Source organism: Carassius gibelio, chromosome B3, assembly GCF_023724105.1.
Source record: "Carassius gibelio isolate Cgi1373 ecotype wild population from Czech Republic chromosome B3, carGib1.2-hapl.c, whole genome shotgun sequence".
NCBI lineage: Eukaryota > Metazoa > Chordata > Actinopteri > Cypriniformes > Cyprinidae > Carassius > Carassius gibelio.
In genome coordinates, this window is record NC_068398.1 from 16,745,629 (window position 1) to 16,772,732 (window position 27,104).

The following is a 27,104-nucleotide window of genomic DNA, read 5'->3' on the forward strand; positions in this document are numbered from 1 at the left end:
TTATATATAAGCACAAGACATCAGTCGGATTGCAGTGGAATATTGTTTGGTACCTTGGACAGCTCATTTATCACACACACCAAGGCCATTTTTTGATATTCAAATGTACTTGTGCAAATACATAAGGATAGGAATATGCCTAAAACTGTAGTGTGTGTTCGTTTTAGCACTTTTAGGTGAATAGGTCAAATATTATCATCAATATACCATTATGAGAATCTGCATTTTTGTTACGGGGGCTTCAACAGGTACAAGATATTAGAGGCACCTTTTCAGGTATTAGTGACTCTATGTTTCTTGTTCCTCCTCCAGATGTGTATTGAAAAACAACATCACTCTAAAGCATGTTCATTGGTGCTAATTGCTATTTTATTTATTCTAAATGAGCCATTCTTAGAATCTGTTTCCATTCTGTTGAAGGCAAAACATTTTAACCAGCACGTATACTTTCTTTGTTGTAAACTGTAATATGTTTCTTAATTGAAATGATACATAACAGTATACTTAAGGGGCTGTATTATGTTTTACATACTGCTTTGCTGCATATGTTGTTGAGGATTATGTTGCATTGACTTTGAACAGTGATTTATTGCTCATTGCTTTAAGAGAAGCGTAGATTATTTCAGACTGTGTATAAAATGCATTTAAACTCATAAATGCAAATCTCATTGGATATCATTAGTGGCTTTAATATCCTTTTACAAGAATTAGCATGTACAGAAAGGGCAGAGAATAATTCATGAAATCTCCCATGGAAATGATCCCAGAAGATGAAGACAAAGCTCTGTGGGATCAACAAAGTTGTTTTGACTGGATAATGCCCAAAGCTCAACATGTTCCTTTGCCTTTCAAAACAAATAATGATCAGTGTAGCACAGCTGACTCTTCACAGCACTACAGTGCTCATGTTCACATGGGAAAAAAATTATCTGAAGGTTATCTTGTTCACGTTCTGTCATCAGGGGAATAATCCAGTCTTAATTATCTTATATTTGTACAAGCCACATATCCTAGATAATTTTATAGTATGCTATTGATTATATATATCATAGACTTCATGTGTATTAAAATGAAAGATCTTAGGATCTCTCTGTGGAAGTGGGCCTGACCATAAAAAATGTGGGTAATGAAGACAAAACATTATTCAGTTAACATCAACTTTTAGATAGATTATCTAATGTGACCTATGGAAGAAATCTAAACTTAATGACAGAAATGTTCATGGTGTCCTTAGTCTTTCTCCATTTTCATTAGATTTGATCAGGTTGTGTGTTTATTACTCTGATTTATCTGGCAACTCAAGACAAAAACAGCTGTTTAAAGTCATGAATAACATACCTATTGAATTATAATATAAGATATCATTATAAAACATGTTTGACAGTATTCTCTCTTGCTCACCAAGGTGTACAGTAATATAATAAAACAGTGTTGCGTTTCATATTGTTATTACATGAATATTATTACTATTTTAAACAGCTATGTAGTAGTAATTTATTCCTGTGATGACAAAACTGAAATTTCAGCATCATTACTCCAGTCTTCAGTGTCATACTTTGAAGAAAAGAAAGTCCAAAAACAGCATTTACTTGAAATATAAATCTTTTTTGTGACATTATTGTCTTAAGTGTCATTTTTGATCAAATTAAAATGTCCTTGATGAATACAAGTAAAAAAAAAAAAAAAGAACGTTAGACTGAAAGTGTCTATTCAAATCTGATGAAGAAAAGACAGGAGACAGGAGGTGTTTTGCATAATTTCATTCCTAATAGATTTCCTACATAATTCATTTCTTCTTTTTTTTTATCTTTTGGTCTTGAGCGATCCAGCAAAATACTCTGCACTCTTACAAATAATATCATAGGCACATACATACAAAACATCCCGCTGTATTAGTATTCAGGATGGTAACATGTAAACATATTAAGTATCAATACAGCAAAACACATATATAAAAAAGTAATTCCTCTTCTCTTATGATTCAATATGATGATGGTGTTATAAATTAAAAGAATAAAATGCTACAGTATTACAACTGAATTAATGCAATGTGTTACATAACTAGAACAATATGTGGTTATATTTCAGTCATGCACCTCATTTATAACACACCCTTCAGGGGTCTGAGTGACAACGACCCAAATCCCTGATCAACTCAATTTAAGATATTAGCATTTCAACCGTTCCTTTAATAATTTAGCACCCTGAAGTTAGTTTTTTTTTTTTTTTATTTGTTTGTCCTTGCTCATGCACTGAGGATCCTCCTGTGACAGTTGTAGCCTCCACCTGTTCTCTACCCTCTCACGGTCGTCTCCCCTTGCCTCGCCCAGATCCGTCACGGCACCAATTTATCTACCGGATAACAGAACAGAGCTTTATTGTTCCCTCGGCCACGGGTGTGTTATAGACAGATACAGATCTCAACAGGAGCTAGCTGAGAACATGTCCGAGCCGTATCAGTTAGCCACAATGACATTTTAATACACAATGACACTTGGAAACTATATAAACAAAATAGCAATGGCATCTGAGTATGTTAGTCCAAACTGACATCCTATAAATGATCAAATTCGTCTGACATCAGAGTCCTAAGCTCCTTCATTTAAAGTAATAGTTGTTGAGCCAAATACGAAAAGTTGCTGAGAATTTACTCATCCTCAGGCCATCCGAGATGTAGATGAGTTTGTTTCTTCATCAGAACAGATTTTGAGATATATAGATTTACATCACTTGATCAACGGTGGATCCTCTGCAGTGAATGGGTGCCGTCAGAATGAGAGTCCAAACGGCTGATAAAAGCATCACAACAAGGACTCCAGTCCATCAATTAATGTCTCATGAAGTGAAAACCAGCGTCTTTGTAATAAACTAATCCATCAAAATGTTTTTAACTTTAAACCACTGCTTTCGTCTAAAATAAGAGTCCTCTGTTGGTAATACTGTGAATATTATTGTTCAATGTCTGAATCAGGAGAGAAATATGCACAGATCAAGCACCATTTACTAGTGAAAACAGTTAGCAAATATGTTGGTGGATTTTGATGTGAGATGACAATAAGAGATAGACTTTTTCACTGGAGGAACCATTATTATGGATCATGGACTATTTTGGCCAGAAGCAACAATCTAAATTTGAAATTTTAATGATGGATTTGTTTCTTACAAACACGCCGTTTTTTTTTTTTTTCTCCGTCATAAGACATTAATTGATTGACTGGAATCTTTTGGATTACTTGTGGCTTATTGTGGTGTTTTTATCACCTGTTGGGACACTCATTCTGATGGCACCCATTCACTGCAGAGAATCTATTGGTGAACTAGCAATATAATGCTAAATCTCTCAGAATCTGTTTGGATGGACAGAGGTGCGTTCATTTTCAGCAAATTTTTATTTTTGGGTGAACTATCCCTCTAAGCGTCTAAAACTCTGAAAAACTACCACATCAGCTTTATCAAAACGAGCTAGGAAGTGTTAGCTTTAACAAGGCCTGCTGGACAACAATAAGTGCTCCGCCATGTGGAGTTAAGCGAGCACTGCATCAATATAAAGCATCATTTCTACTTTCTCCTCTTGATCTCGAGATGGCTTGCACTGTAAAATGTTTCTTTCGTTGTTAAAATGTGATTAATCCATTAAGATTTGTTCAGATGTAGCATGTTTGAGCTGAAATACTCCTGTATGTTGTGTGTGTGCATAGACAAAAATGTGTTTGAGATCATACCATTTAGACTAAAACAGAAAAAAAGCTCTCGAAGTTATCTCATGTAGCAATGGTGATGAATTAACCCAGCATTTACTTCATCGAGAAGGCCAAACAGAATGTAAAAGACAAATAACTTATGCATTGTTCATTGTCCTGTCTGTGCACAAACAAACAAATGAGTCTTCTAACTTGTGCTCATGTCTATTTATATAAGATCAGAAACATCCTAAGACTACAACAGCAACAGCAGGTTTAGTGTCAGAAAATGTTTTTCAACATCTAAGATGAATACGGATCGTGTGGAACACTTTTTAATGACTTTCCGTTGCCGTTAGATATAAGCCAATGCATATGCAGATTTGTATTGCTTTTGTAAGAAGTCTATTACTTTCACCAAGGCTGCATTTATTTATTTATACATGTAAAACAGTAATATTGTGAAATATTATAACAGTTTACAATAACTTTTCTATTTGAATATATTTTAAAATGCAATGTATTCCTCTGATGTCAAAACTGAATTTTGAGCATTCATTACTCCAGTCTTGAGAGTCACATGATCCTTCAGAAATCATTTTAAGATGCCGATTTGCAGCTCAGGAAACAGTTCTTATAATTATCTTATTAACAGTTGTGCGGTTTCATATTTATTTCAGGATTATTTGATGAATAGTTCAAAAGAACATTTTACATTTTTTGTAACATTACAAATGTCTTTTCTAACACTTTTGATCAACTTAATGCATCCTTGCTGAATAAAAATATTATCTTAAAAAAATTTTTTTTTACTTGTCCCAAACTATTGATAGTAGTGTATGTCATGACATACCAGTTATATAATCTTTTGAATTTTAGTAATAATGATTAAGCTTTAAGTGTCCCACTTCGTCAGTATTCACTCAGAACTTACATGAATGTAGCATTATTTCAGTATAAATACATAATAATACCACTGAAATATGTACTTCATTATTTCATACATGAAAGGAGTAATGTTTGGAGTGATTTTTGTTTTTTATGTTGTGTAACAGACAACATATTCCTCTTCTGACATGATTAAACTGCAACATTTGGTCCTGGTAAAATGCATTATGCATATGAACTACTTTCTGTCATCAGACCTGAACAGGCTGGTGTTGGTGTGGTTAAAGATAATAAATCACACTTAGTTTGAGTGCTTGTGGACAGAGGGACAAGACAAGCCCGTACACTGGAATGCACCACCGCCGCTTAGACGTGGGGAGGTTAGCGAATGCTCACGGGAGGAAATTCAGTTTCGTCGTCCAGACACACAGGCCCTGCTGCAAACTCGTGCTCGGGAATCACCTCACCCTTCTTAGCTCCGCCGTCCTCCGAGTAGCCTGAGACGAACACAGTTGGGCGATCATGAGAAAGAGCTCAAATGTGAAAGGATGTGTGTTTGAGTGTGCTGTGGGACCTGTGAGAGTGGCTGTGACGGGTCCGGAGGTGGGGATGGCCACGGTTGCAGCATAGGACTGGCATGCTTGCGCTGGCTCCGTGAGTTGGGATTTCTCAGTCTCCTCCCAGTCCTTATCTGAGCCAAACAACCTGGGGGTTAAAGGCGATATTGGTACGTTTTAGCAAAATAAGGTATGTGGCCTGGACTACTGAAATAGACATTTATGTTGTGTTCTACATTATAAACTGCAAACAGTCATAGCCCAAAGTGAATTATGAAACTAGTGTGCTTTAAAATGAAGTTGCTATCTACTACAAGGAGACTTATGATGCATGAATGAGAGTGGATATGTTGTTCGCTCAGGTGACATCCGAGACAATTTTATTCACAGCAATAATGCGAACAACACTGCGCAAGTGCACCTAGGACAAAAGCTTTTTTCAAAGCATAGTGTGGTCAACACTAAAAGTCAACATTTTATTTTAAAGTAATTTTATTTGCTTTTGCCTTTTTTATTAGCTTTTTATAAGGCTTTATATTTCTTTTTTAGTGCTAATTTCTCTTTAAAATAGATTTCGTTTGACTCATTTTAATACTTTTAGTTGACACGGCAAGTTTTGTTTTAGTATTTTGTGCTTTTCATCCAGTATTTATACTTTAGTGAAAGGGATAGTTCACCCAAAAATGAAAACTGTCATCATTTACTCACCCTCAAGTTGTTTAAACCCTGTTTAAATGTATTTCTTCTGTTGAACACAAACGAAGATAATTAAAAAAAAAAAAAAAAGAAATCTCCATTGACATCCGTAGTATATTTTTCTATAGTATGGAAGTCAGTGGGGACCATCAACTCTTTGGTTACTCACAATCTTTAAAGTATCTTTTTTGAGTTCAAAAGAAAAAAAGAAAAAGAAACTCAGGTTTGAAATAACTTGTGGGTGAGTAAATGATGAACGAATGGTCACTTTTGGGTGAACTATCCAAGCTTTATTTTAATTGTAATTGACTATATATAATATATAATATATTATTATTATTATTATTATTATTATTATTATTATTTTAATATAAATTTAGTTTTAGTTAACAATAACAAAACTGGTTGTTTGTGAGGGAAAACGCAACATTTATGCTGGAGTATACAAATTGCTTTGGTCATACTTTTCAATGAAGTACATGAGAGTCTGGACGACTCACTCTTAACACACAAAATACAGACACTAGTCACCACCCACTGGCTTACAGATGTAAAATACAAACTAAAAAACAATAACAACAAGTGAAACAATCAGTGATCTACTCTAAACTATTTTTAGAACAAGATTCAGTCTTTGAACTTGTCCAGTTTTACTTTGAAATTAGACTCGTTTTTCAGTTAAAAGAGCGATGATGCCTCACCTGTGCTTCTGCACCAGAGTGCATTCACCCCCATCTTGAGGATCAATGTTATAGATGAATAGCTGCCCATCAGAGGAGGCCACAAGCAGACGTGGAAGCTTCTGGATTCTGATTGATCAGGTGAAACTCTTGAGTTAGTTTTTTTCTCAGTAAATACAGGGGTAAACTTTGTAGATGGCTGTGTAATGAGTGCAAGACTCACATTGCCAGGGCGCAGGCATTCTTCTGACCGGCCATCTGGAGCCGGACGGTGGCAAAGGCTCTGTCTTGACTCATCATGCCTGACACCTGCGCTGGGAGGTAGCTACTGGCTGCTGTGAACATCTTACCTACATATGCTGACCAAGAGGGAGCTTCCTCCTCCCCACTGCAAGAGAGACCAACACAAACACTGATAAAGTTAAGATATGTCAGTAAAAGCAGACGTTCTGACTCATTTGTGAGAGCAAAGAGCATTTTCAGTACCTTGGGCTGTGCTGTTCAAGCTTGAAAATGTGCACCGTCTCTGTATTGCTTGAGGCACAGAGGAACTGAGCATCCGGGCTGAAGGAAAGGGAGCTGATGTTGACATACCTTTGGTAACACAGACACACAAAAGGTCAAAAATGTGAAGAAGAAAAAAAAAAGACTCAAACATACCACAGTTCACACAAATGCCTCCAAGTCTCGTTTCTTCTTCTGTACGATCAAAGTGTCCTCACGGTTCACTGTGAGTTCTTACCTTTTCATCCCGCGCCGGAACTCAAACAAGCGCAGTCCCTCTGGAATGGAGAAGACACGAATCACTGTGCCCTAAAAAAACAGAAAAGAAGAAAAAAAAAACATCAGTGTTTGATTTCACCCAAATAATATATTATTATATAAAAATTATATTTTGCATAATGAAGCCCATTTTATTTACCAATTTAGCACTTTTGCCACAAATTCCCAACCTTGTTATCGCCTGGATATGTTCACTTGATTTCATATTTTAATTCACCCTTTTTTTCATTTCTAGACCAGGATACCCCATGGAGATGTTTATATATTTTATGAATATTATATTATATTTAATTAATGCAATCTTTAAAATATTTTATTGGGTAGAAATTTTGATTAAAAATTTTTTTTAAATCTTTAACCTTAATTCTTATCCAATAAGTCAAGAACAACTGTAGAGGTCATGGGCCCTTTGAATTTTTTTGTGGACACTGAGGGACCCTGGACTCACAAAGGTTGATAGCCACTGTTCTAGAGCATTTTTACTATAGTAGATTAAAAAAGTTAAATAAACAATTATTATAATTATAACAAAATATTATAATAAAATTGTTTTCTTTGTATTTAAACCAGCATAAAAGTTCTATAACAAATCCTATCATTAAATAAACTTTGCAATTTAGGTAATAAAAATTTTTTGTATAACAATATGATTTGTTTCTCTATTTTTACTCTCTCTCTCTCTCTTTTTTTTTTGGAGCATGGTAATGGCAGTTTGGGATGTGCCTGTCACTCACATTTTTGAACATAGACTTTGTAGTGCACGATCCAAACTTACATTTTTATAATTCATGACTGAAAATATTTTGTAACATGATATTCATGTACCATTTACATGGTAATGCAATGTCTGATTTTAAAATGGGTTTTAAAGGATGAATTTTGAGATTTTAAGTTTTCAGTCGATATATAATGTCTGATGATTTCTAAAATGTGATCGAGAAAAGGGCAACAAAGAAGTCTTTTTTTCTTTTTAACAAAGGTCAAATCTCCTTTTGCAATGTAGATTCTTGAGGGTACACTCTTGTCATAAATTAATCAATTACTTTTCCTACATAATATTTAACAAAAAACATTGGTAAAATATATATTTGGGAGTCTTAGACCTTTCCAATGATATATAGTTTGTCAAGATTAGATTAGATTTAATTGTAATATAGTGAAGTAAATGTAGGCGTCCCACAGAGGGGACGGGTGACAGTTAACTGTGAATTCAAAAAAACCTTAAAGTATTAAAGCCACAGTTTTCTTTCCTTTGGATTTAGGCTGAAACATGACTCAGACATGTTCTTGACTAGTTGTGTGGTTCACTGGGCTGTGTTTCTAAATAAACAGTGGCTCTTCACCCTCTCAGAAGCACTGGCCAGTTTGGTGCCAGAAGCGCTGAAGGTGACGGCGGCCAGTGGACTGTCATGAGCTGGAATCATGGTCACAGTGCTCTGAGTGAAAGAAGAGACACAAACATACAACAAAGAACAAGATTCACATGGTGCATCAGGACTAAAACTAGGCTTTTGTCTCACGTATAGCAACTAACTGAACCAAAAGGAACTGCCAAAATGAGCTGCAAAACTGGTTCTGGGACAATATTTTTACCAGATTGTTGGCATCATAGACAATAATTTCTCCGATGGTGTCACTTCCTGGATATGCCAGGAAAGAGTTGGAATGGTTGATGGAGAGAGCACAGAGACCTACAGAAACACATGGGTGGCCACACATAAACACAGTGTACAGATTCATATCTGAATATTTGAAATCGATTTATAAAACATCAATGATAATTCTAGGTTTTTCAGTTCACTCACCTGATGGGTTGGAGGGTGTGTTAAGAAGGGTCTTCAGGAGTTTCATGTCTTTTATATTGTGGATATAAATGGATTCCTCCAGACAGACAACCAGTCTCTGCCACGAAAAACAAACCAAACATGCTCATTTCCACATGTTTAACCTAAACTATTAAAGAGCAGAGACAAACCTTCATCTCATCCAGGAGCTGCATGTTTAATAACTGGCAGGTGTTTTGCCGGTGTGGTGTTTACCTGTCTGTTTAGACGCACTGCAAGAATGTTGTTCGAGTAGCTGTAGTTGCAGATCTCTGTGCCCTTTTTGAAGTGGTAGACATTCATGCGACGTGGCACGGACTGACTCACCACCACAACCAGGCTGCTGGAGAAAAGCCTTTCCACGATATACACGTCTGGAGTTTCTACTGAAGGGGAGCAGACAAAAGGACACATTCAAGAAAACAAGCCACATCTAAACACATGCAGTTCATGTACAAGCACTCAGTGGTCATTTAGAAAGTCAAGTCCAGTCAACTTGATTTATATAGTGCTTTACACGATACAGATTGCTTCAAAGCAGCTTCACAGCGAGAAACAGGTAAATCATGCAAATACTGATAAATGTATGCAAACGTCTTTAAATATTAAACTAATTCTGCTTCAAACAAGACAATGTGTAAAGTTCATAAATGAAAAAAATCTGGCAAAGTCAATAGTGTCAATCTTCAGCTCAAGACTGTTGGATTTTAATTAAATTCAGTTTAATAACAGTGTCAGTGTTGCAAAATCCATCCATTATGAACCAAGTCTGATTCAGATGTAAAGCAGCGCTATAAAGATAAGACTGTCATTATCCAGCTCAATCCAGTTCAAGTTTTGTTCTCATCTGATAGAGCCAGTGCAGTCAAATCCATAATGCTGCTGATGTGTCTTTCAAACCCAGAGTAATCGAGTCAAAAGTGACAGTGGAATGGAGTCCGAACTCCTTCAGATGAGAGAAATGGAGACAAAAGCAACATTTAAGGAGGTAGCAACATCTACGAAAATTCTGTCATTATCGGTCATGCACATCATTGTTTAAGTCATTATGTACCTTTAATAATGAGTGTCAATATAATTTTTGAAGTAATAGAAACATACAGGTTCGAGGTTGAGGGTGTGGTCATTTTTTTATTTGTATATATAACTTCATGTTATGTTTTTTTTGTGTGTGTGTGTGTTTTTTTTTTTTTTTTTTTGTAATTCAGAATCTTTATTTACTATTACCATATTTTAACCCTATGACTTTGCAAGCATACCTTTTATTTTGCATACATTAGCAAAACAGGCCGTTGCTCTGTCTCCAGCTTTTTACCAGCCAGAAATATTTGAATGACTTTGTTGTGGACTGCAGATACAATCTCAAACACATAAGGGTGTTGCCATCAGGTCAAATGAATCAGCAGGCTATTCTGACTCCATTAAAACACAGAGGATAACTTTATGACTTCTAGGGCGAGTTTATCACAACACACTTACTGACAGCACAACCACAGATCACATACATGCTTTGAGAGACAACTCTCTCAACCAAAGTCAAATTTCTTTTCGTTTCTTTCTCAACACAATACAAAGGAAATGAGATGGCATTTTCAGTTTATTTGGTAAGTGACTTGTAAAAAAGAGGCTACACCCATATATGATGATGACTATATTTTACGGCACGTGTTGGTTCCACCTATTGCATGGTAGTTTTGGTAGACAACCATACATGCCCATTATATCACAATTAAATTAAAAAAAGAATGGGAGACTGTCTCACTGCTCTCATGAATGCAGTCCAGTTTGTCCACCGAGGTCACAGAGAATAGCCTGTATCCAGTTTTGGTGCCCACAGCCAAAGACCTGCAGAAACAATAAGATCTGATGCTGTATCAACTCTGTACACTTCTGTATCTAGTTCACTTGTGCATATGCAGCTTATAATATATATATAGATATATATATATATATATATATATATATATTTTTTTTTTTTTTTTTTTTTTTAGGTGCCGAGTCACTAGGCTGAAGCAATACATAATGAAGTAACACAGAGATGTACTGTAATGGCTAACAAAGACACTGCTGCCTAATATTAAAGTAGCAAGTAAAGTTTCTTAAAAATCCTAGTACATTTACATTTAGCAGATGCTTTTTTCCAAAGTGACTTACAGATGAGGACAACAAAAGAGCAATAATATATGTGCTATAACAAGTCTCAGTTAGCAAATACAACATATACTAATAATAATACAACCGCGGTCCTGACGCAAGTTAGAAACAGTTTGTGTTAACCTCAACAAAGTTTGATTGTAATTATTTGGCTTTTCTTTAAACAGGATAGTTTAGGTCTGTTGCATGGATCTATTTTGTTAAGGAAATAAGGTCCACATCTGTTTGGCAGGCTCCTCATTCCTAGACAAAGCCGTTCATGTCAGATCCTGTGCTTAGCATGTCCTTTCCTACTTTTGTTGAAGAACGTAGGTATGTCTCCACTATCACGGACCACACTGCTGAAACCCAAAACAAAACCTTGTGTTTAGAGCAGGACTTCAAATGACTGTGTCTGACTTGTGTTGGTAATTACCGCTGTGACTAACACGCTGTATATAAAATAACAAGATTCAGATTTTTCTAATACAAATGTGTTTTGCCCCAAGAGACACAGCTGACGTCAATCTCAAATAAGCAATGTGTCAGATCACCTGACTCTCAGTATCATGTTTTGTGTTGAATTTGCTGTGCTTGACTTTTTAAGACAAGAAACCACTGTGATCATCCGCTAGAAAAGAGGACACGAGTGGATCAGTTTGTCAGGAGACTGTGGACTGATCAATAAGACACAATCATGCAAATTCAGTTCTACTTGTGAGTAAAAAGGCAACTCAAACATTCAGTTTCTCCTTTGTGAAAATTAAGGATAAAATTGTTTTAACACAGCCAAGCTCTATACCTGCTCAAAATACAGAGTAAAGACACAACAGAGAATAAATGATGCCTGTTTCCAGCCACCTCAGCCCCTAATACCAAAGTGGTAATTTCTAGTGCTGTCAAACGATTAATTGCATCCAAAATAAATGTTTTTGTTTACATAATGTGTATGAACTGTATTTTTTATGTACATATAAATACATACACATGCATGTACATATTTAAGAAAAATGTTATATAGCCTAATTATATATAAAATATATGTTTATATTCATGTAAAAAATAGTTGCATGTTTGCGTATTTATACATAAATAACCAATTTTAAAAGCACACACACATACAGTATATTATGTAAACTAAAACTTTTATTTTGGATGCGATTAATCACGATTAATCGTTTGACAGCACTAATTTGACGCCACCTTTAAACAGTCGATGTAAAGACAACTAAAAGCCACTTCGGTAGAGCTTATGTGATACATTTGCGGTGTAAATTAGTAACAAGACTCATATCCACTCTATAAATAATATGAGTGGATTTTGTAGTGTTTTTTGTATTAGTTTATCCCATCTAAAGCAATCCTGCCTACTCCCCACCAATGCAAAACACCGTTATAACATAGTGATGAGCTTTTTATGGATAATACTCAAAACAGACAATAAACTGTGGTCAATCCTTTAAGCGGAGGTGACATTCCCTCTAGCAGGGTTTATCGCGGTTAATATCCTCCTCTGCAGATGATGCAAGACTGGTGTGCAGATGTGAGGCGCTTACGTGGAGTCCTGGTTGAAGGAGGCGCAGCACAGCCCCGGCCCAACATCTCCGGTCTCCATCCCGAGTCCCAGCGACCTCCTTCCCTCCCTCCGCCCTGGATCGGAGGCCTGGGATCGGCTGGACCGCTCGGAAAGATAGTGCCAAAGCGGAGACCTACTGAGGAAAAACTGGATGGTCCGAGTATAGTGGACGACGAATACACTCCAACGCTTCGACTGTTCTTCCGCCTCACATTAATGAATTAAAACGCTAGTTTTTTGTACATTTACGACTTCAAGCGGAGCACAGAGAATGAAGCAAAACAAAACCAGCTGATCGTTGTTGCGTCACATCAACATCACACACTAGTGGTGGAAGAGAAAGCGCCGTGTTGTCGTCTGGCTGAGCTCTGATTGGGCGAGTCAACTAAGGCAGACGCTGATTGGCTGTAAGTGCGGAATTAAAGCAGAAAGGGGCGTGGTTTGGGAATGCAAAATTATATTATTCAGAGAATTTAAACACATCAAAATTTCCAGGAAAACACTTATGACAGAGTCATTCACAGCCTTTTCCTCTTTTCCACAATGCTTATTAGTCTAAGGAAGTCGGACTCATTTCCGAGAATCGCTTCTTTTGAACAGTTCACGGACTAGTTTTGAACCGAATCGGTGATTCTGGCATGAGAATGTGACCCTGGACAACAAAACCAAGTTGCACGGGTTTTTCTTTTATGCCAAATTTTTTGGATTAGTAATAGGCCTATGCATTGCTAAGAACTTTATTTGGACTACTTCAAAGGCGATTTTTCTCAGTATTTTCTTCAGATTCCAGATTTAAAGTTAGTTGTATCTCGGCCAGCTAATGATGTCCTATGCTTACAAACCATACATCAATGGAACGATTATGTATATGTATAAATCTCAATTTCAAGAAATTGACCCTTATGACTGTTTTTGTGAACCAGGATCACATATATTAAGCTTTAAATCATTCCAAAAATCCCTTCCAGTGTTGCTGTTTGTGAACGTTTTCTGATGACGTTTAATTAAAATTGTTTATTGAAATGTCATGCATTCCAGTTCAGTTTATTGCAGCAATTATGTAGCTTTTAAAATATTATTTAATATTACTATATACATATTAATAATTATATATTTCTTCATAATTTTAATGCTTTTTATTATAAAAAATGTAAAAAAAAAAAAAAAAAAAAAAGAAATGCGTAATTGTAATATAGTCAAGTAATTTCTTAACATTGTATTCATATTTCTGCAGGTAAACTCTCTTCTCACCACATCGGTTTAATGCTCTAATGTCTCACTCATATTTATTTGCATCTAACAATGAAAAAATAAATGAAATCCCACAATGTTTTTAATAATCATTTGTTGCTTTGTTTTATCAAATCTAGAAAGAAAAAAAATGCACAGATTTTTATTACATTAGCAGCACATTTGGAGTAGAAAATATCCATTTATGATAGTCATTGCATACAAGGTTAATTATCATTTTGGTGCTTAATAATCATTTGCTTTTTTTTGCAATCAATTTCTTCAAACATTTCCCTGTTAAGGTGAATTAATACTGCATGACAAAAACTATTGCGTACCACACATTTGGGATCAGCCATCCCACCACAGCACATCGTAATAAAATCAACAGGCTTTAATCACTTTAAAGTGTAACTTTTGTAGTGAAGGGTAAAAAGTGTCTGAGAAAACAAACAAGAGATGGTCCCCGATTATTATTGTTTTCGGCTCTTTCCAGATCCCATGGTGTTTCAGTGCTAAAGATCAAATTAAAGAGGAAAACATTTAATACTTTTAGAATATGTCATTAGGTGACTGCTTAGACAATCTTTTGTTAAACAGCACTATCAAAATATTGTTTTATGACAATACAATACCTTAAAATCCCAGACAACCATGGCACCATCTAAGCCCACACTGCTGAATTTCTGCACCTTGGCTTTCGGCCCTTCCAGAATACATAGCTGACTACAGTAGAAACAAAGCCTTAGCAAACTGCAATGCAATTTCTCCTAAATGTGAGCAAAATACAAAAGGTGCTTAAATAGACAGTGCTTGCATATGTCAAGCCTTATATTACGTGATGCTGTTCTGGTGCAGACTGCCCAACCCAGTTTCTTCCTCCTCAGTAGTTGCTTTTTTGTCCAGATTACGGAAATGCTGCATGGCAGACATGTTGCCCTTGGAGCTCTGCTTGGGAATGTCCACTTTCTTCACAAACTCCAAGCATCCAGGACCCTTGTATGAGAACTGATAAGGACAACAGTCGTGGCCCTAAAATCCCCACCAAAGACATATGCACAAAAAGGTGTTAATATTAAACAGGTATAAGGCACTGTGGCACATCCGAATCCAATGATAATGTCACATCCTGTCAACTGAGATACCTTCATGTGTTATATGTGTGCTTTATTCCATGACAGTTGAGATCAAATGTAAATATGCCATCTGAAAGTTGTGGATGGTACACTGACTGAGTTTACAGCCAAACTCGAAACCCATCTTTTTTCTCTGGCTTTTAACTGTTGTTAATTATGTTGTGTTCGTTCTGTTTTGTGCTGTAATTTGTTTTTCTGAGTGCTAATGTAGTTTACATTTGATTGATTGTACAGAGTTGGTTTGTAGTCAGTTTGTGTGTAAATGTATGTTTTTGACCAACGTTTTCCACTTTTTACACCATTTCCATTTATGCAAATTAGTCATGTTCACTCAGTTATCACCAAAGCTCTCTCTATTTTCTGGTAGATTATTAAACTCTTATATATTTTGCATTTATTTGAACTCACTCAAAACATTTTAACACTACAATGATTTATCTTAACTCATTTAATTTTTTTTTAAAGATAAACCATGGAGACCAATCATTTTACGGCTTAGTATGAAACGGTAAGTGATGGAAAATTCCTTACCGCAGCTACAATCTCAGCCTCACTGACATACAGCACGCTCAGCAATGGAAGATGTCCTGTTGTCAACTGAGTAACCCTGCAATGCACAAAATTTAATATGTAGGAAGTATAAAAGTGACTTGTAAAGGTCATACTGTTCATGTTATTAATTTCAGGCAGCAGACTCCAGTGGTTTTTATGGATGCATGGAAATCAAGGATAATTGATATTTAATTATTTTAGTTTGATTTACTTACTATGTATATAAAGTAATGGAGCTCTACAAAGCTAATTTTTATTTGTAAATGTTTGTATTACTTTTTTCCCTGTGTGGCATCTGCTACACTGATGGCACTGTTGTGGCTAACCCAGGCCAGAGCATCACCAGATGGAGAGAAACTGACACTGTGCACCCAGCCACCACACTCTTTATACTCCAGAAGCACCTCTCCAAAGGGCATTTTGGACCCCCAGGGTGTTGGTCCGGGCTTGTCCTCGATGTCCTTGATATATGCAGAAAAAATTCTATACCAATAAAAAGAAATATTTTACCAATAAAATGGTTTGCAAAGCAGCATGGTGCGTAAGTAGTCTGATTATTCAAACCTGCAGTTCAGGTCAGCTGAGCCAGCTGCCAGCAGTACGTTATTGGGATGCCAGTCTAGACTCAGAACGGTGGAGTTAATGGGCTTCTTGATATGCTTACTCAGCCACCTATAGAGTCAATCAGGAACACAAGAGATGTTGGTATGGATGAGATAATACATATGTTTAGTAACGTCTATCTCAGCAAGTGAAAAAAAAAAAAAATCTTTTAAAAGCAGGTCTCACCAGTCATTCTCCTTTTCAAAGTAGCACACTGCAATAAGTTTAGCCCCACTTCCAAGAGCAAACTTGTTCTCAAGAGGAGACCACTTGACACACGTGGCAGCTCGATTAATGCGAACCAGCACCAACGTCGGCTTCCAAACCCCATCCTTAAGCGTCCATACATAGGCATTCCTATCTGAGGCACATGTCACTATACGGTTGGACTCTGGGGCCCAATCAATCCCTAAGAATGAATTCAGTTGTTAAAGATGTTTTTTATTATTATTATTACTATTATCAGAATCTAAATGTACTATAGAATGGGGTATATAGTATATCACACGTTACATGACCAAACTAGAAAACGGGTCTTAACACATCCGACTGTTGGAGAAATTGTTAACAGAAGAAGGAACTGATGACAATATCTATGAATGGATGAAGTAGTCAGCTGACCTAGCTAGTTGTTTTTATTGTTGGTGTTTCAATAATTTTGATATCTGAATGTTAGTTAGTATAAAGAAGAAGAAAAAAATTTTAGATATCAGGCTGCAAGTGTTGGATGTTTGCTATCCTCATCTTTGGGGTGTCATTTGAAGGCATCTTGAGTAAAATAAATGACCTGAACTGGAAGTGACAACACATGTTTGACAGAATACGGAAGTTTATTGCGCAAAACCCCTATTGTGCAGTTTTAGTAAATGGAAAATGTAAATCTTATCTAAATTTGCGATGAAATCAAAATTAAACTCTGTGACCTATTCATCCATGCATAATTTTTACATTTGTTTTGACCTTGTAATTTATCAAAATGTCTCTCAACAATAAACCCCTCCCTTTCCATACATCTGCATGCTTGCATTCAGATATGCCTTCATCCAATCAATAATGGTGGATCGAACCTTTTTCATTCGGACACATGTCACAATACAGAAGAAATGTCTGTCACTACTTCTTTCATTGCAACTAAGTTCCAGCTATTATAAGACTCAGTTGTAGACTTGCACTGTTTACAGTGGTTTATGTAATACCTTTGATTGGTGCACTGAGATAACGTTTGTTTTATGGGTCAGTCTCACAGAATCGGTGGGTTAATGACTAATGTGGCAGCTATTCTCTTTTGTCTTACCTGTGATTCGCCCACTGTGTTCTGTCAGTACATGAACCTTAGTCCATTCCTTTCCTTGCTTTTGGTATATGTACACAACGTTGCTGTTGGGACTTACTGCAATTTCTAATAATAAAAAAAGATATAATATTATTATTTTATTATATTCAGAAAAACGGTCTTTAAAAATCATTTCGATTGGAATTTTTGGCAGACAAACCCCATGTATAAAGCAGCAATATTACAATAATTTCATAGCAAACTGATGATTCATATGAAGAAGTGCAGCTTTTCTCCCAAAGACAATCTGATATTCCTCTGAGTAGATTATAATGGATGAAAATGGGACTGCAGGCAGCAACGCTGGGGATGTAATTTACATTGAAATGTAGCTCAACTAGTTTGCTCTTACGTGTCCGGTCTTTGTTCCAGGCATGACAGGACAGAGGCTCCAATCCAAAGCTATAGAGGGACATGTTTCAACAGGGAAACCCTGGAATGCACAGCAGATGTCAGGAAGAGCATACAATCATGAAAATGAATGTGACTAAAAAGCTTGCAGTTCTCTGCCCAGATATCATTGATTGTCCTTTTTCTAAATGGTATAATTTCTCCTTAGTGAGCCGGTTTCATTCACATGGTACATTATAACCACATGTCACAGTCAGCTGTAGTCAGCTATGTATGTCACAATTTCCAAGATATGGAATCATTACCAAAACACAACATTTCCATAATTACAAGTGAATTAAATTAATTTTGCCAACATGTTAACAGTGTTCAGTTCTACAAGAGTCATTCTTCTCTATCCAGTTCTTATTAGGATATAGGTAATTTACAGTACATTAATATGACTGAGCAGTGATTGCAGATTTGTACACCAAACAACAACTCTTCCTGACTATGGAATATTAACTATGCCCTCACCTTTATCTCTTCCTCTCTTTTGCTAGATAGTGATATATCCCTATATCCTTGTGCTGGAGAGCTGTTGGAAGGCTATGTTCGTGGACTCTGGGCAGTCGACACGAATGAGGCTGAGCAGTCGTAAGAAAGGCTTCAGAGGCAGCAGGGAGGAGATAAGAGGGGTGTGTCTTCATATCCTGATAAGGCACCTGGCCTGTATGGTCTTATGATAATGGGTTATATTTTAAAAATAGATTATTTTTTCACTTAAATGGACAGTTAAAAAATGAAATTTCCATCATCATTTACTCACCATAATGTCATTCCAAAGAACATAAAAGAAGATTTCTTGAGAATTGTCTTTGTTTCCCATGCAATGGAAGTCAATTTGGTTTGGCCAAAATTCTTCAATGTTTTTGTTGCGTTTCACAGAAGAAAGAAAGTCATGCATCTTTGGGACGACATGAGGGAAATTAAATGGTGGCAGTATTTTCATCCTTTTAAATTACACTTCACCACTTCATCTGTTGTGTTTTATCTTCAAATAGTTCTTTCTGCTTGTATTATTGTATTTTATTATCCTTTGTACGTCAGTATGGTTAAACATCCTTTTCGAATAAATAAATAAATGTATGTGCTGAATTTAAGGAAATTAACCATGGTTTTACAACAAAATAAAACCAAAAAACATTGTTGCTATAGTTAAACCATGGTATTTGTAGTAAAACTGTGGTTATATACGTGTTTAGAAATCACTGATCTATAATATAGTAATGGTAATAGTCTTTATATAGATCAGTGTAATCAATACGCCATAAAACCTGAGAGATAGATATGTTGGTGTTACTGGTAAAGTATTAGTTTTGTTGCAGTAAAGAACGCAATTTCAGTGGTGTTTATGACCCTGGTTGAATAAGGACAACACTAGGCTTGGGTTTATTTACAGACTTAACCTCTTCATCTTCATTAGATCCAAATCACACAGGCTCTCTCAGCTTTAAACACGTGGAAAATTAAATACGTTCTTTTTGAAATGCAATGTCACGACATGGGGGACCGCAAAATATAGTCTAAACACTTAGCACATGTAGCACATCATGTGAGTCAGAATGTAATAAATGAGCTCAGTCTGAACCTCGATCTCCTCTCAGTACAAAAACAACCCCTTGCCCTTTAAGGTTGTCAGGAGTAACGGGCATTGACGTCAATCGTTGTGTTGTGATTGGTCATAACCATTTCCGGTGAGGCAACCGTCCATCCGAGGACTGTGAGAAAGCCCGTGTAAACGGAGTTAAACACGTACATAGACTCATCCAAGCGACTCAGGTATGAATCTTTAATAGCAGAAGTCTTCGCCGTGACAGTTGTTGGTGTCGATGCGTGGGCTGACGGCCTCTTAGAGAGGTTCGTGTAACGCGGTCGGCTTCCGCTGTTGTTTGAATGTAACGTTAGTTTGCAAGATGGCGTATTTGCTGCTTGACAAAACCGCTCACAGAAAACACCGAGCTGCACGAGGCTGCAGGGTCACGCTGATTGACGTTCACACACGTGCCTAGCAGCTTGTGTTTACAATGTCATGCTTCTTTCGCATTAAAATAATGTTATGTTCACATGACCGATTAGCGTTGACTTGAGAAACGCCTGTGGGGATGCGAACTGTGAATTTGAAGAGCTCAGGGGCCCCGACAGGAACTAGGGGCCACGGTATGACTGTCAAAATACAACACTGATTAAAAAAAATATATATGTTACTTGAGAGAATTTTCTGTGCTTATTAGCTTAATCACCTACGTATTTATTAGAAATATAGGAGACAATGTTGTTCTTGTTGCGGTTTGACAACTTATTATTTGAAATTGTTTAATGTTGTATTGGGTTGCAGCAACACTACGTGTTTTTTTTTTTTGTATCATTGGTACTTTTTTTTCATTAAGATATGATCACGAAAAGTTTCATTTAATTTAGTAATAGAAATGGGAAAAAAACCTATTAAAAAAATTATATTTGTGTAATGGAAACATTTTATTGATTTTGTTAAGTTAGCATTTGAATCCGTTGGAAAATTCACTTTTCAAAATAGTTCTTATTCCGTGTCTTGTAACGGCAGATGGACTGGACAAGTTCATTGGTCAACATGTCTGGGAAGCTCTTAACTCTGAAAAACATGGTAAGGGGTGTAATTTATATGTGTATAAGTGTAGGAAGTTATTTTAACCACAAGAACATCTACACATGATCATACACAGGGGTGGGTGTATGAGAAACCACTGAAGTGTAAATATAATAGAGTAATTTTTCCTCATAACTAACACAAATATATTATATGCCTAATTAAATGACTTCCATAACAGTTTCGTCTGCAAAATTCAAAATAGTACAAAATATTTTGTAGTATCTCAGTTTGTTTTTGAATTTAAAGTCCACATGTAATCAGATTTGACTCTGTTTACTCAGCACGCAAGTCTTGTGGTAAACAGTTCATCTAAGTGCATGTCCAAATAAAAAGAATGGTTTGTCTTCATAGTCGTAGTTAACATAAGAGAATTTGCTTCTCCTCTGGAATGATGTTCCTTCTCGGATGACGTCTGTGTGACGCATGAACAGAGCATCCGCTCGCCTTCAGCTGTCAGTCTGCTGCCAGCTTGAGATGGCCCCGCCCTCAGGATCCCATTTCATTCAGAAATACATCACAACGTTGCTTGCAACTTCAGATTCAAGCAGACTTTACAGTAAAAATTTGTGAAAACTTCATGGCGTTACAGTTTAGAAGGCATGATGATTGTCAGATCTTCACATTTCAATGCAAATAATTGGTCTAATGATGTTTTTGGCTCATGAAGAAGGATTGGTTGGGTTTCATGAAGTGCATGTGTCGGGTCAGCAGGTCACTATGGCGTCCAGCAGTACGAGCAGTGAAGAAGAGAGGAGCTTGCGGGAGTGTGAGCGCTACGTGCAGAAGCACAACATCCAGCAGCTGCTGAAGGACTGCATTGTGCATCTGTGCACTAACAGGCCTGAAAGACCCATGGCTTTCCTCAGAGAGTACTTCGAGAGGCTTGAGAAGGTCAGTCATTTTTCACGGGAAACCGCATGCTCTTAGAGTCGGTGTTCTTTAGAAATACGCTTTTGCTCTAAAATTCCAGTGCCTCAATTGTTGTTTATGTGTGTCAGGAGGAAGCTAAACAATTGGTCAGCCAGCAGAAGTCCAGCTCTCGCTCAGACTCCCGTGAAGATGAGGTTTCTCCTCCCATGAACCCTGTGGTTAAGGGCCGACGGCGCCGCGGTGCCATCAGTGCAGAGGTCTACACCGAGGAAGACGCAGCGTCTTATGTCAGAAAGGTAACTTTTCGTTTGTGTCATTCTTTTAGAATTTTTCTACCACACAAATAACATTGTTGTGCTGAATTCTACATTACAACAGTACAATTGCTCTTTAGTGAGAAAATATCTTTTGCTGTTTTTCACAGGTCATTCCTAAAGATTATAAAACTATGGCTGCTCTTGCTAAAGCGATCGAAAAGAATGTGCTCTTTGCTCATCTTGACGACAATGAAAGAAGGTGACACATTTTGTCGATTGAAATATTCAGTGTAACTCATACGGTCTGTCGTCATTTATTGCAAGTGACTTATTTTACTCTTCACAGTGACATATTTGACGCCATGTTCTCAGTCACTTACATTGCAGGAGAGACTGTGATTCAACAAGGTAAGGCTTCTTTTTAGCAGAAGCTGAATGTGTAAAAATAGGACAAATAAATTGATTTCTGTATGGGATTTCTCATTTCAGGGGATGAGGGGGACAATTTTTATGTTATTGACCAAGGTGAAATGGATGTAAGTGCAGTGCTTTCAAATTAGCGATGAATCAGGATGTAATATAATAATGCATAAATGTGATATATGGATGGATATATTTGAAAGTGCTGTTGTTTTTTGACAGGTGTACGTCAACAACGAGTGGGTGACCAGTATTGGAGAGGGTGGCAGTTTTGGGGAGCTGGCTTTGATCTATGGGACTCCCAGAGCAGCCACTGTCCGAGCAAAGACCAATGTCAAGTTGTGGGGGATCGACCGGGACAGCTACAGGAGAATACTCATGGTTGGTATACGACTTCACTGATTAGTTATTCATTTTTTAAAATTAAACTGATTTGTCTTGTTTACTGTCCGTGCTTAGGGAAGTACTCTGAGAAAGAGAAAAATGTATGAGGAATTCCTTAGCAAGGTCTCCATTTTGGGTGAGTTTGATGTTTCGTCTGCCATAAATTTGTATTTTTTTATGTTCTTTTATTGTAATGTATATTTGCAGGTTGTGTCTTTGTGTGTATGTGTGTGTAGTTTGCCTTTTGTGGTGATAACATGCTGACATTATTTGCGCAGAGTCTCTGGATAAATGGGAACGGTTGACAGTTGCTGATGCCCTCGAGACGGTCCAGTTTGAAGACGGCCAGAAGATTGTTGTGCAGGGACAACCAGGAGATGAATTTTTCATTATTCTAGAGGTAGCTTTCCTTGTTAAATCTATTCGTTCAAATCTACTCATCCGCATCTCCAACAAGTTTTTGTGTTAGTTAGAGTCATATGGTTTTATATACTACTTCGATGATGGTGAAACTGAAAGTGTAGTCCTAAAACCTCAGAGAGGCGTCCTGGAAGAACAGACGTATTGATTCGGACTTGTGTCCTCAGGGTTCGGCAGCAGTCCTGCAGCGACGGTCGGAGAATGAGGAATTTGTAGAGGTTGGAAGACTTGCACCATCTGACTACTTTGGTAATTGTGTTTTCTTTACATTCTGTGAAATCAGTCATGCCGCGTATATTTAACCATATCCCAGAAATCCCTTTGCTAATGTGAGTCCATGATGAGTGTCCGTAAGTGCACGTTAATGTGTGTGTTTGTTTCTCTATGGCTCTTTTCTGATTTCCCTCTGTATGTGTTTCAACAGGTGAGATCGCTCTCCTCATGAACCGGCCTCGTGCCGCCACCGTGGTTGCTCGCGGCCCGTTGAAGTGCGTAAAACTGGACCGTCCGCGGTTCGAACGCGTGCTCGGCCCCTGCTCAGATATCCTGAAGCGAAACATTCAGCAGTACAACAGCTTCGTGTCTCTGTCCGTCTGAGGTGCTCTAGGCTCTTTCCTCCTCTATTGCAGGGTCCACCAATGCAAATCCGCTTTATTTTCTTACTTTTCTTTATGCATTTTCCAACACCCAGGTGCCCATTGACTTCAGTGTTCTCTCTCTCTCTCGCTATCTGTTTGTTTGATTCGTGCTGTACCCTGTCGCGTTCGTATCCATCATAGATTTACCATAAGGCTGATTGTTAGTTTTGCCTGAGAAACGAGCCAGTCATTGTGCCACAGATGCCTGTCATGTGAACATGTTGAACTAACAAGGTCTGTCGGGATTGTCTCTCTCCTCCAAATTGCTTGACGTTTCTGTATAACAGTGTTTCGAATGGAATGAAGGAAACCAGTGGCAGGGTTAACAGTCATGTAGTCTATCTATTCAGTGTATGATGATCTTAATTGAGGCATCGGGTTTCAGAATCTGTTTCCCCTCGCTCATTTCAAGCATTTGAGTATAGGGAAGCCAAAGGCATAAATCCATGTGTGTTATATTGTTTTACTGGAGGTACTGAAGTTAAAATGTCACCATGTTTATCATGGTGATTAGCTTTGCTCTTTTATTGTTATTGCTGCACATATATAGTGTATGTAAATTATTATATATTAGAAGTAAATGACCACAACCATATTTTTTTGCACAGTTTGATATCTATAGATACGTGTGTGTGTGTGTGTTATATATATATATATATATATATATATATATATATATATATATATATATATATATATATAAAAATACACTTTATATGCGCCTGCTGTTTTTCATTGTGGCATGTGATCCCATTTCATTGGACTTTTTCATTTTCTGTTGGATGTTTTGTTCTCCCTTCATCCTTCATGCTACACACAGGCTTGCACTGGACTCACCAACATTAGACAAATCTCCTTTTAAAGTTAGGTTTTGTTTCGCATTTTCTCCCTTCTGAAATGCCACCTGCTGCAAATGCTTTTCTTTGTTTGGTTCCCCCACAAAAAGGTGATGTTATCTTGTGTTCAACATTGCGTTTAAGTACAGAAAAAAGTAGGAATGTTTGGTTTGATGAATTAAGAAGAGTTACAGAAATGTAATGGTTAATGAAATCTGACAGAGTATGTGAGGATGCTCCTCAACAGGAAGTGACCACTTGGTGACCTCTTTAACCAAGTGAAGATCCCATGTGATGTGTATGAAAACTGTTTTGAAATCCCAAATGCCCCCCCTTCTTTCTTTCTTTCTAATTTTTTTTAACAGAGCAGGACTAAGACAAGTAGTTTTCAAATGATCAGTGTCCTTTTTTGATTGAGAATTAAGAATATACTCCTTAGTTAAATCACAGTCTTAAAACATGGCCAGTATTTACCGCTTGTGTTGAGGTCATGGGGTTCGGATCCATCATATATAGATGTGCGATCCACTACTGCCACCATCTTAATCTCTTCTCAGATATTGTTCTTGGGGTTCTCGGAGTTTTGTTGTACGATTTTACTGGGGGGTACAATAGTGTTAACTGTTGCTGAAGGTAGATTTTAATTGTCACACAGAGATATTCTTGTATTATTTGAAAACAGTTGATGTGAATTTTAAATTTGTGTATTTTTGTTTCCCACACATCTTGTGTTATGTAGTTACACAGCTGTCCAGCTCCTTTATACTGCAGACTCGAGCTAATTTAGGCTTTGAGAAGTGCCTTATTTCTTTACTTTCATAGTGCATAGCCAACAGAAATGTCCTTGTAGTTTTTTCCCCTCCCAAATCTATTCATAATGTCATCTTGTTACCTGTATTATCTGTAAACGACAATATATTATTTTTCATCGGTATATACAGATACCCTTAGCAGTGTCATTTATTTAGACTTGAAGCTCCAGGAATTAAGAGTTTATTTAACTGAACTGTCCCAAAATTGCTATGTTAATTAAAGAAAGGTGCAAGTAAACTGACCTAGATTTTGTGTTTTTATCTTCAACGTTTGACTTTGTCCGACTGACCACACGGAGGAATCGTTTTCTTTTACCTCGCTGACGCTTGATGTAAGGCCTTTACTGCAGTCTTCTGGGAAAAGATGCTCATTCCCCGATTCTGCCCCTTTAGACTGGATTATAATTTCTGAATCGGTCAAATCTTGGTGCTGTAGCTTTAAAGACACAATCTGCACCCTTAATGATATGTGAAGAGTAGCCTTTGATTAACCTGTTCTACTGTCTATTCACTGAGTGGTTTATGCCTCATGGTGGGGTTGAATAAATAAACATGTTGAAGTAATTTATATAGCCCTTAATGTAAACTGTGACACCATTTGTTAATAAAATTGCTAAATGGTGTACTTGTTATTGCTCATATATGCATTGCTTTGTTCATTTAACTTAATTTGGCAGTGCAGAATAGATCAAATGAACCATAAGTCTTTCCCGGTTTTCTGTAGACTGCATCATTTAAACTTTCTTGTAATTCGTTCCCTTTTATGAATAAATTAAGTGACTTTTTTTCCACAGCTAACTCAATTTTCTGCTTGCTTTTATTGTGATTTATTTACAAATTCAGGCCCTGTTTCTTGAAGAACATTCACTGATACACTAGAAGTGAGCTTGTCCCCCCAACACCCCCCCCCCCCACCAACCTTTTTTTAAAGTTTGCTTTTCATTCCCTGTTTGTGACTGCCGATGGTGTTTTCTTCTGAGGTTTTCAGTAAAATTGTGTTCTAGTATATACAGAAGAATTGGTAAATTTGCTTGTAGGCTTAGAGACTCCTGTTCAACCATTCTTCAGTTTGATTAGCCATCAGCACAGAGAGTTGTAAGATGTAAGAGGACCATTTTTCTATTATTCTTTTTCTATAACTGTGTATGGTTTGATTTCATTGGATGTGCTCCAGTTGTAAATCTTTTGGTATAGATTGTCCCAATGGCAGGTCAAGCAATAAAATGATTAATTCTTGAATATGTAAGTGTCTTGTGTTTCCTTTACTGTAGAATATTTCTCTCAAGGCTTCCAATATTAATACTCCTTGCGTCCTGTAATACATGCTTTTTGGATTAGATATTTTGACACAAAATACATTCAACCGAATATTGACTTTTAATTCTGTAAGCTACAGTACATCATCAATAAATACTAAAAGTTACTTGTTACAGTGTAATTTTATATTTATGTACAGACAAATATTAATTAACTACTTGTATTTGCTGTATGGTTAGGATTAGGATTTGTCTTAGGGTCACTAACATACATGCATAATTAATTGATAGTATAAAGTAAGTAGACACCTTAAAATATTAATGATTAATAATACATTTTTAAAAAACAACATTTCTAAGAGTCTATTTGGCAGAAATGTTGATTGGATGACATCGCACTGTTAAAATGGCTGTAAGGTATATTTATTTTACAACTGTTACTTTTAAGGACTCCTCATATTATTCACCCCCAGGGAGTTGACTCTTCCCAAAATGTTTGTAGTCATGTGAATTAATGGCTTT

At 36.8% G+C, this 27,104-nt stretch overlaps 3 protein-coding genes across 6 annotated transcripts; 1 reads left to right on the forward strand and 2 right to left on the reverse strand.

The window, feature by feature from the left end:
• Positions 1-1,745: 1,745 nt before the first annotated feature.
• On the reverse strand, positions 1,746-13,143 carry wipi1 (WD repeat domain, phosphoinositide interacting 1). 3 transcript variants are annotated; one of them, XM_052550403.1, is made up of 13 exons: positions 12,797-13,143; positions 10,870-10,952; positions 9,324-9,490; positions 9,090-9,186; positions 8,878-8,975; positions 8,628-8,720; positions 7,244-7,314; positions 6,988-7,095; positions 6,725-6,889; positions 6,523-6,630; positions 5,143-5,273; positions 4,965-5,065; positions 1,746-2,352 (listed from the first exon to the last, which is right to left on the reverse strand). In XM_052550403.1, the coding sequence occupies exons 1-13, from the start codon at positions 12,853-12,855 to the stop codon at positions 2,302-2,304; spliced, it is 1,332 nt and encodes a 443-aa protein (XP_052406363.1). In that variant the 5' UTR covers positions 12,856-13,143; the 3' UTR covers positions 1,746-2,301. The 3 variants fall into 3 exon arrangements, with proteins under 3 accessions (XP_052406363.1, XP_052406362.1, XP_052406364.1); XM_052550402.1 differs by having other exon boundaries at positions 9,324-9,493; positions 12,797-13,142; XM_052550404.1 differs by having other exon boundaries at positions 4,914-5,065; positions 9,324-9,493; positions 12,797-13,142.
• Positions 13,144-14,146: 1,003 nt separating this feature from the next.
• LOC127952114 (actin-related protein 2/3 complex subunit 1A) lies at positions 14,147-18,706 on the reverse strand. The gene is made up of 10 exons (XM_052550407.1): positions 18,538-18,706; positions 18,023-18,103; positions 17,632-17,736; positions 16,524-16,746; positions 16,299-16,406; positions 16,011-16,217; positions 15,714-15,789; positions 14,885-15,078; positions 14,682-14,772; positions 14,147-14,561 (listed from the first exon to the last, which is right to left on the reverse strand). The coding sequence occupies exons 2-10, from the start codon at positions 18,084-18,086 to the stop codon at positions 14,556-14,558; spliced, it is 1,074 nt and encodes a 357-aa protein (XP_052406367.1). The 5' UTR covers positions 18,087-18,103; positions 18,538-18,706; the 3' UTR covers positions 14,147-14,555.
• A 980-nt stretch (positions 18,707-19,686) lies between these two features.
• Positions 19,687-26,565, forward strand: LOC127952113 (cAMP-dependent protein kinase type I-alpha regulatory subunit). 2 transcript variants are annotated; one of them, XM_052550406.1, is made up of 11 exons: positions 19,687-19,842; positions 21,398-21,580; positions 21,688-21,855; positions 21,984-22,075; positions 22,163-22,224; positions 22,306-22,352; positions 22,459-22,617; positions 22,696-22,756; positions 22,899-23,020; positions 23,208-23,289; positions 23,465-26,565. In XM_052550406.1, exons 2-11 carry the CDS (start codon positions 21,407-21,409, stop codon positions 23,635-23,637), a joined length of 1,140 nt encoding a protein of 379 aa, XP_052406366.1. In that variant the 5' UTR covers positions 19,687-19,842; positions 21,398-21,406; the 3' UTR covers positions 23,638-26,565. The 2 variants fall into 2 exon arrangements, with proteins under 2 accessions (XP_052406366.1, XP_052406365.1); XM_052550405.1 differs by having other exon boundaries at positions 19,690-19,842; positions 21,401-21,580.
• The last annotated feature ends 539 nt before the right edge of the window (positions 26,566-27,104 follow it).

Excerpts from the sequence above, each read along its gene's own strand:
- LOC127952114 (XM_052550407.1), bottom strand. The coding sequence starts at position 18,086 with ATGTCCCTCTATAGCTTTGGATTGGAGCCTCTGTCCTGTCATGCCTGG. Across the intron at positions 15,079-15,713 it reads AGGCTGAGATTGTAGCTGCG|GGCCACGACTGTTGTCCTTA; the intron begins GTAAGGAATTTT and ends TGGGGATTTTAG. Across the intron at positions 14,773-14,884 it reads CTGCACCAGAACAGCATCAC|TCAGCTATGTATTCTGGAAG; the intron begins GTAATATAAGGC and ends TTTCTACTGTAG.
- wipi1 (XM_052550402.1), bottom strand. The coding sequence starts at position 12,855 with ATGGAGACCGGAGATGTTGGGCCGGGGCTGTGCTGCGCCTCCTTCAAC. Across the intron at positions 5,274-6,522 it reads ACTCTGGTGCAGAAGCACAG|GTTGTTTGGCTCAGATAAGG; the intron begins GTGAGGCATCAT and ends TTTAACCCCCAG. Across the intron at positions 5,066-5,142 it reads CGTCACAGCCACTCTCACAG|GCTACTCGGAGGACGGCGGA; the intron begins GTCCCACAGCAC and ends TGTTCGTCTCAG.
- LOC127952113 (XM_052550406.1), top strand. The coding sequence starts at position 21,407 with ATGGCGTCCAGCAGTACGAGCAGTGAAGAAGAGAGGAGCTTGCGGGAG. Across the intron at positions 22,225-22,305 it reads AGAGACTGTGATTCAACAAG|GGGATGAGGGGGACAATTTT; the intron begins GTAAGGCTTCTT and ends TTCTCATTTCAG. Across the intron at positions 23,021-23,207 it reads AATTTTTCATTATTCTAGAG|GGTTCGGCAGCAGTCCTGCA; the intron begins GTAGCTTTCCTT and ends TTGTGTCCTCAG.